Source organism: Notolepis coatsorum, assembly GCF_963971535.1.
Source record: "Notolepis coatsorum genome assembly, chromosome: 10".
NCBI classification, from domain to species: domain Eukaryota; kingdom Metazoa; phylum Chordata; class Actinopteri; order Aulopiformes; family Paralepididae; genus Notolepis; species Notolepis coatsorum.
The window spans coordinates 131433854-131443741 of NC_140174.1; the positions used below are offsets into that span (position 1 = coordinate 131433854).

At 41.2% G+C, this 9888-nt stretch overlaps 1 protein-coding gene across 1 annotated transcript in view; it reads right to left on the bottom strand.

Annotated features, from left to right (window-relative positions):
• Positions 1-9121, bottom strand: part of LOC311235329 (sodium- and chloride-dependent GABA transporter ine) — a 101694-nt gene extending 92573 nt beyond the window's left edge. Inside the window, exon 1 of the mRNA XM_084322760.1 lies at positions 8552-9121. Within this exon, the coding sequence (XP_084178886.1) occupies positions 8552-8798 (247 nt within the window). The 5' untranslated portion in view covers positions 8799-9121. The remainder of the gene's footprint in view (positions 1-8551) is intronic.
• Positions 9122-9888: the final 767 nt, after the last annotated feature.

Consider the following 9888-nt stretch of genomic DNA (forward strand, 5'->3'; position numbering starts at 1 on the left):
ACTGTAGTATTGTATGACCTCGACATAACGTTTAAACGTTAACGTTACTCCGTTCTATGCACTAAGTGGCCAGCTAAGCTAACGGAGCTAACAGCTAGCAGTAGCTGTAACGTTATGCGGCATCAGTAGACAACGTATCATGTATTAAACTAGAGTTAAGATCGCTAATCTACCTTGTTGTTGGCTTGTTGATAAAGTATATCCACTCCATGGCATTGTCCATCCAGCCTGTGTTGATGTCCATCCATTGTCCATCCACACTGCCTCCATAATATAGCTTGTTGTTAGTTAGCCAAGAGCTGTGTCTTTGTCCATTTTCGCCTCGAACAGCCTGCAAACTACCTGGCGTTCTATCGCCATGCTCTAAGACAAACTCTAACCTTAACCAACTTTGAAAGAGTGCCTAAGCTCAGTGTAGTAACAGTTGCTGTTGTTGTTGACAAGTCGAGTACTGAGTTGCATTCTCTCTAACCAACCCGAGAAATGCGGCAATGGAAAAAAACTGGCATCGCGTCGGCCAATCAGAGAGCGTCTCCGCGAAATGCGGCTATGGAAAATTCTTCACGGAAGTTCACGCTTGCTGCCTAGACCGCTTCAAATCGCGCTCGGATTCCAACATAATAGTCATATTTCAACGCACAACGCCGTATGCACTGATTGGCTGTGACGGAGACAGCGATCAAACTGTGACGCGCAGTCAGAGCGTTATCGCTTCTTGCCCGGGCGAGAAATACGAAAAAATTAAAAAAAACGTCACTTCCTGCCCATGAAAACGGTGTTTTTTTAATTTAGATAATAACGTTATATTGTGCATTGGAAATACAAACATACTTAAAATGAGTAAATATTATTCATTTTAAACATGTTTATATTATTTATAGGGCTATAAAACAAAAAACAAAAAAGTTTTTTTTTTTTCTTCTTCTCTCATTTAACAGGTGGGTCGGCGCCCTAGCGCCACCAGTGGCGAGCCGCCACTGGAGTCGCGCTGTTTCTATGTAAACTCCGCGACCGCGAGCAACGCATCCAATAAATGCGTCTTTAACATGCTTTATATCCTCGCCATTACTATATGCCCGTCGCGGTTAAAACATTTTGAACTAACGTTAGCGTTAAGCTAGCTAACGCTTCCATTCCTCTTTGACCCGCCTCTCGTAAGCTACGTCATCCCCCGCTAAGAGTCATGGGAGATGTAGTAAATACAACAGTCCTGTGTGTGTGTCTTTATGCAGATCGTTATGCAGTTTTAAAGCACCTTGGCTTTGTTCTGAATGCACTTTGTTGTAGTTATCCTACAGAGAAAAGAAAATGCACTTGACTTTAATGCACATTTTGTTGTATGCAAAGAGAAAATGTTTAAATTGTACAATCTTTCAGCAGTCAGTCTGGAATTAATGTATGCATTCAAAAGTGCTGAATACATGTTTTATGGGCCCATAATAGTGATTATTAATATTATTTAAGTTACGTTTTGCCATAATCATGTCTTTTGCCATAATCAGGTAGCTGAAAAAAAAATACATTATATATATATTTATATTAATCATTTTCTGCCTTTCGGCATTCGGTTTTCGGCCAACTGTTTCCTATTTTCGGTATCGGTTTCGGCCAAGAATTTCCCATTCGGTGCATCCCCAATTATAATCCAAACACATAACAAACAAACAAATAACAGGACTAAACTGTGAGAAACAGACAAGAACACACAATGACATTAGCAAACACAAGACAATATAAATAGACAATAAATTATGTTACAATTAAACCCAAAATAATCCTTCGCTGTAAACCCACCCATCAGGAGCTCTTCATTCTCAAGAAGGGAAATGGACAAGTAATCATTGTTTCATCACTGCAAACATTATGCAACCATTGATACAACACCATTGTCTGTGTCGATGGCATTAATCGCAGTCACATAGGCGAAAGGATGACAGTTTACAACAGTTAAAAGAACACGCCAACATTTTGGGAAATTAGCTTATCGTCTTCTCTAGAGAGAGACAAGAAGATAGATACCAGTTTCCTCTCTGTGCGTTCAGTAGAAAGCTATCTGGCTGCATGTTATCCTAGCTTAGCACAATGAATGGAAGCGGACAGTGACGGGTAGCCTAGGCATTGTCCAACTAACACCTCTCCCGAAGGCTACCCGTCACTGTCCGCTTCCATTCATTGTGCTAAGCTAGGCTAACATGCAGCCAGATAGCTTTCTACTGAACGCACAAAGAGGAAACTGGTATCTTCTTGTCTCTCTCTGGAGAAGATGGTAAGCTAATTTCCCAAAATGTTGGCGTGTTCCTAAATGTCCAATTTGCAATCCATTTGACCACACACATCTTGGTTGCATGGCATTCCCAAAGGGATTCTAAGTTTCATGGCTCATCACCAATTCAGAATAAACATGAATTTCTAGCCCATATTTACAAACATGACCAATTCAAACAAATGGCTTCCACTGCAATGCAACAAGGACTGTCAATGCAGCTCCTCCCTGCATGGAGAGGTCACAGGGTCAACCAGAGACTGGTTGGTATCGTGATGAAGTCATGATACCGAGATGTCATTAGACACAATTTTATTGTCTAAAATGATAATAACAAACGCATATTAACTCAAACTTCTCATATCAATGAGATTAACGTCGACTCGATTATAGGGATGCTCGATATTGGCTTTTTTACCGATATACCGATATTGTCCAACTCTTAATTTCCGATACCGATATCAACCGATACCGATATATGCAGGGCCCCCCCCCCCCCCCCCCCCCCCCAAAAAATTGAATATTTTCAGGTAATTAACATTACATATCTCTTGTTGTGGAATTAACACATTATGCATACTTTTGACAATAAATAAAATCTGAATTTGTTCTTACTTGCTTGCCTGGGTAAATAAAGGTTATAGTAATGTAAAAAATAAATTTAAAACCGATGATAATAATAATAATTTAATAATTTGAAAACCGATACCGATATTTTCCTATATCACATTTTAATGCCAATATCGGCCGATAATATCGGTAGACCGATAATATCGGACATCCCTACTGGATTACATAACCTGTGATTTAACATTTGTGAGCAGATATTGTGATATACTGTATATATATCGATAGAGAAAAAGTCTTTATAATTATCGTGATATTGATATCTTCCATATCTGGTTGCCTACGCCATCGCCGTGTGAGTGGATGGGTGAATATGAGGAACAAAATTGTAAAGCACTTTGGTATGAAAGCGCATCATTCCATATCGCCCAGCCCTATAGTTGTGTAACATACAAAACATTTGTGCCAAGTAAAATAAAGCCATTATTTATTTGTTTTCCTCTAAACAACAGTATGCCTTGAGTGTTATTTGGAAGTAACTTGCCATTCACATGAAGGACTGCTGATTTTGAATGTCACATGCTATTGTGTCAAACCTGCTGAGTCATTGTGAGCCCGGAGGACTCATGATAATGAGTGAGCATAATGTGAGGTCTTTCTTACATAAAGGCTGTGTGAAATTCTGTCTTTACTGTATTAAGAAGAATAGCACAAGACATTGTTGGTCCTTTTGCCCACAGCGTGCAGGGACTGCCGTCGTGGACTATGCATGGCAAATCACTCACTCACGGACTAATTGTAGTCACCCACTCACTCAGTCATGGACGATCTGGCAAGGACACATGTGCAGGTAGCGCTGTGGATCTGCACAGTTTTGTACTTGTTTTCGTTTTTTTTTATATTTTTGTATACCTTTTTATGAGCTAGTAAAATCTGAGTCCATCAATGATCACACTGAAAAAGTTGCCATTATTAATACATTTATGAAAAGCTCAACCTTTTCCTACTCCTAACTGGCACCATTCCTACCAATATGTTAAATATTATGCCATCTCAGTAAAACAGCCAGGCGTTCATCATCCATGATGCAGTCCTCAGACTGAAACCATAGCCAGAGAAGGGATTCTGCTTTCTGGAATAGGATCAATAGGGATATGAGGGAGGAAGCGTCAAATGAGCCATGACCTCAGGATATCTATTATTTCAGAATACTCTGCGAACAGTATTGTTGAGAAGATACTGTATGCTGGGATTTTAACGTTTCATTAACCAAGAATATTTTTGTCTTTGTTTTTATTTTTATTTTAGGAGGATATACAAGAATTTGGGGCTTGATTCAATCGGATTCCAAAGAATAATATATAAGAAGGGTTGGGTGGTGGGCAAGCACTGTACAAGAAAGTACAAATCACTACAAGAACTGCCTAACATGGACGTTTATATACAGTACTGTCTTATGTCCATCAATAGCTCACCTTCAGTGATTAGGCTACCTCTCTCTGAAAATAAAGTTTGTTGCATACATAATTATAGTAATGACTGAAGCCATTGTTCTGTGAAAAATGCATTCATGTAGCCTTAGCTCCAGTCTTCTCACTACATGTGACTGTTATTAGGCCGCTGCAGCCCGTAAAAGCCATGTGCTTTAAGCGTTTCTGCATTACTTGGCTCCATTGTGCACAGGATCATGTTAGCCACAGTATTTTATTCCTCCACGTAGTCTATTTAACGGAAACTGCAACTCAGATTACACTCTGGTAACTTACATGTTTCAAAATGAAGAAATATATCTAGTATAGAATTCAGATTGAAAAAAAGGGTTCAGAGAATTTCAGATAATCATTATTGCCACCCTGCTCCTGGGAACCACCAGAGGGGGAAAGTTGTGGTTCTCAACCCCCTCCAAAACCCATACTGTCACAGGACGATTTGGAGTGTGTGTGATTGATTGAAAACTTTATTAACAGATTGCAGAATGGGTACAGTACAGTACAGCTCAATACATACAATTGTTAAGGGGATGCAGACCAGAGAAAGACTTTCATCTTGTTTACATCAGGGTCCCCCATTTTCAATTAATCATAACATATGACATACATGACATACAGATAGACAGTACTGCTACATCTATACATTTATGACATATCAGATTTGCAAATACAGTATGGTTTGTGATACCAAAAGAGTCCAGAAAAGAGAGTATATACATTTGACGTAGAAACTGTACATTGGAGGGTATAATAATAATATAATAATAATAATAATAATAATAATAATAATAATAATAATAATAATAATAATAATAATAATAATTTAGGACCTGCTCCGAGGTCATCAATTGGCACACATGCGATGCATGCATGCAATTCGTATCTGCGATTAACCCATCCCGTCTTCCTTCACCCCCAAGGGCAGCCGGGAGCAGACAGGCATCAACGTGAGCCGCGCCAGGGGACCAATCCAAGTGCTCCTGTCCGTCTTCGTCAAGGACGCCACAGCGTTAGCGATCTTGTTGTTGTGCATGTTTTTCCATTGGGTTTATCTTATCGGGGGGGAAACCCTTGCGAGCACGGGGAGAACATGCAAACTCCACACAGAAAGGCCTGGGAGATACCCCACCTGGGTAACTGGCATCATGGAAACCTGGTCCCCAAGCGGGAATCGAACCCTGGACCTTCTTGCTGTGAGGCGACAGTGTTAACCACTACACCACCGTACCGCACGGGTAGGTGGGGGGGGGGGGGGTGGGGGGGTTGTACATTGGAGGAGGTTGGGTGGGTGGGGTGGGACACTGTACAGGTCTGTACAACCAAAACTGTACATTGGAATATTGACAAAACCATACTTGGTCATTTACTGTACATTGGGTTAGGACATTTACAGGGGCCAGTTTCGAATTGCAGTCTCCTGTAGGAGTTCTTTGAGAGCTTTGGGTAGGGCGTTCCACATTGATGTGGCATAATTGCGAAACGTGTTTAGTCCCTTGTTTGAGCCGAATCTGGGTTTAACATGATTTGTGGAGCTCCCTCTGGTGTTGTGATCGTGGTATTCACTGACCTTTGGGAAGTATTTTGACATGTACATGGGTACCTTGGTCGTGTAATGAATCTTTTAGACCAGGCCCATTGCAAGTTGCTGTACTCTGTCGTCTACTCTAAGCCATCCTAGTTTGTCAAAGTGGGCAGGGGTGAGGAGTAAGGTCTAGGAGTAAGGTCAAGCAGTAGTCTGACCAGTTTGTTTTGAGATGTTTGTAATTTTGTTTTTAGCGCCTTTGATGTGCTTTGGTACCATGAGGTGCAAGCATAGTCGTAGTACCCTTGAATGAGTGCTCCTGCCAGAGTCTTCAGGGTATTCTTGTTTACCAGTGAGGAGATCCGGTACAAGAATCGAGTTCGTTGGTTGACTTTTTTTTATTACATTGGATGCCATTTTGTCACAGGAAAGATTTGCCTCTAGGATGGAGCCCAGGTAGGTAATTTCTTCTTTCCTTGTGACAATATTGTCACCCACTGTAACTGAGAAGCCGTCGGTCTTGCTGAGTTTGTTATTTGAACCGAAGAGAATGGACTCTGTTTTGCCCATGTGTAATGATAGTTTGTTATCAGCGAGCCATATGCAGATTTTGCCTAGTTCCGAGCTGAGGGTTTTTTCAACCTGTAACTTGTTCTTGTCAGAGACCAGCAGGGCTGAGTCGTCCGCAAACAGGAACAAGTTGCAGTCACAAGCTGACGACATGTCATTTGCATAAATTAGGAACAGTAGCGGACCTAGTATGCTTCCTTGTGGAACACCACAGCTCACTGTGAGGGGGTGGGATAGGGTACCGTTTACCTCCACCATCTGTTCTCTCCCCTCCAGGTAGGATTGCATCCAGCTCACTGATAGGCTATCAAAACCAATTGCTTTTAGCTTGTCAAACAGAATGGTGTGATTGACAGTGTCGAAGGCCTTTTGTAGGTCCAGCATGACCATGCCGCAGTATTTGCCCGCGTCCACCTCTTGTTTGATGTGGTCGTTTAAATAGAGAAGGCATTGGAGTGGGATGTTCTGAAGCCAGATTGGAATTCGTAGATTAGATTTTTTTTTCACAAGGTACTTTTCGACCCGTTCGTATACAATTTTTTCCATGACTTTCGAGATGGAGGTAAGGATAGAAACAGGGCCGTAGTTGCCTGGGTCTAATTTACTGCCCTTTTTGTGCAGGGGTGTTACTCTCGCAATTTTGAAGTCCTTGGGGACGTGTCCCTGTTTTATAGAGAGGTTTATTATGTGTGTGATGACTGGGGTGATGGCGGCTGCTGGAGGGGATGTTGTCATGGCCAGTGGCCTTGTTCGGTTGGAGGGCGCTCAGTTTTTTGAGTACATCATCTGTTGTTACCATTTCCAGTTTGAAGTCATCTTTGTGGACCCCTAGGTTCTTGTAGTATGCTACTATGTGTTCTACCCCATAATGCCCTGAGTGGGAGGGTAGTTTGTTTACCAGTGTTGTGGCTATGTTTGTGAAGAAAATGTTTAAGTAATTGGCTACATCCAGCTTGTCTGTGATGAGCGTGTTGTCCGTCTTTATGTTTATGTTTGAGAATCTGGTTAAGTTTTTTACTGCAGCCTAGTTGATTATTGAGTAATTTCCAAAGTTCACATGATTTGTTTTTGTTTTCCTCAGTTTTGTCATTGATGAAAATTTTTTTTTGCTGTTTTGATCATGGAGTTTACGTCATTTCTTAGTCCGTTTCTTTCCAGTTTGAGTTCAGTCACGTGGGCTTGGAGTTCACTGCTCTTGCTTTTGGTAAGCTTTGACTGACTTTTACGAAACTCAAGAGCATTTTTTGTCTCTGGTTTTCATAGCGGTCAGTATTTCAGTGTGTGTGTGTGTGTGTGTGCATAGATTTAGGGGGGTTACAGGGGACATGTCCCCCTAAAAAAAGAGGTACACTTGTCCCCCTGAAAAAATATAGCTAATATGAAAGACAACCCCTCCACAAAATATTTGAAAACAATATAGAATGCCTGAGAGCCTTACTGCATTATATTTGTGTCAGCGGGTACCTTACATAAATAAAGACATTTCGACCATAAATTGATGCAGAAAATGCACAAATCGGTGCATAAAGTGTAGCTAAGTGAAAAGTAAAATCGCTACTTTTTCATAAGGGACTGCATGCTCTTGCACTTTAAAAAGCTTGTATTTGTATTTTATAGTTTGCATTTTGTACTTCACTTTGTACTTTAGGTTGTACTTTAGTTTGTATATTGTATATTTTGTATAGTGTTAGGCCTTTATTCTTTTTACTGTATAAAGCCCAATCTCAGGGGGCTCATACAGAACCAACCATTTCACTGTAATGTTGTAACTGACTCACTATGAATTGAATGTAAACAAGACAAACGTCTTTTATTGAGCCGTACTGTATTGTACCCATTCTGCAATCTGTTAAATAAAGTTTTCATTCATTCATTCATTCATTCATTCATTCATTCATTCATTCATGTACATATTATTTTACAAATTAGAAAAAGATTTAAGCAGAAATTACCATGCTACTTTTTCGTAAGGAACTGCTCTGTAACGAGAGCGACTGTTACTCTTGTATATATGGTATTGATTGAAAACTGATGCAGAATGGGTACAATATACAGTATACATATGAACAGTAGCCAGACTTTATTCTTGAAGGCAGCCCTAATAAACATTCTGTATTATTACTGTTTGTGTCCTCCTACCTCCACCGCTCCTGTAGCACAGGTACGGGAACCGCCAGACATTCCCAAGTCCCACCGCGTACCCCACCGATGCGAGGATGAACTCCAGCCGCCGGCCCCATGTCGCTCGGACCGCTTTCACCTCCTCTACCTTGTTGGGAATCACAAGCTGTAGAGGCGACTTCAGTGCAACATCTTTCTCATTATACACTTCACTGTGAGCGACCGTCTTGGCATTCGATGCTGTGTTTTCGGCCCCGACTCCCATTGTAGCCCTTTAACTGTGGGGCTGGTAGAATAACTAAGGGTATTAATAAAAGACCTTATTAAACCAGACAATAATGCAAAGTATGAGCCTGTATTCAGACCTTCACGCGCGAAATAAAGACTGTGACATGAACACACCGTACGGGTGTGCACGGCGATAGGGTCGTTTGCGTTATTCTCCTCAAATCGAAAAGACAGTAAAGCTATAATAATAAATGCGTTCTAGTTCCGTGTGATCAATAATCGATCTGTTTCGCTCGTGCGGCCGCGTGCTCTGTCGCTCCTCAGCCCTTTGTGATGTCATACCGGCTTTTATGTATCCTCTCCTCCTGGGTTACACAATTCTTTGGTGGGTAGAGTAACCCGCCCATGCCTCGTCTATTAGTAGCCCAGCTCTGCCCTTTTCTACGGGTATGTTCGTTTCTTGACCCGGTAGATTTTTTTTATCTTAGGTCTACGTAGTTTTACGTCAGCACGTCCGGGCGGGGAAGTGAAAAGCCAATCAAACCGGCCCGTGTTGAAAATCGAACGGTTTCAAAGTTCGCTGCTCCCTCGTCGTTGTTCGAATCCCGTCAACCAACCGGTTGATTGATTGATTGATTGAAAAGTTTATTAACAGATTGCAGAATTGGTACAGTACAGTACAGCTCAATACATACAATTGTTAAGGGGATTGATTGATTGATTGATTGATTGATTGATTGATTGATTGAAAACGTTATTAACAGATTGCAGAATGGGTACAGTACAGTACAGCTCAATACATACAATTGTTAAGGGGATGCAGACCAGAGAAAGACTTTCGTCTTGTTTACATCAGGGTCCCCCATTTTCAATTCATCGTTTATATGACATACATGACATACAGATAGACAGTAGGCCTACTGCTCCTACATCTATACATTTATGACATACCAGATTTGCAAATACAGTACTGTTTTGTTTGTGATACGAAAAGAGTCCAGAAAAAAAAGTATATACATTTGATGTATAAACTGTACATTGGAGGAGGTTGGGTAGGTGGGGGTGGGGGGTACTGTACATTAGAGGTGGTTGGGGGGGGGGGTTGGGTAGGAGGGGTGTTGTGGGTG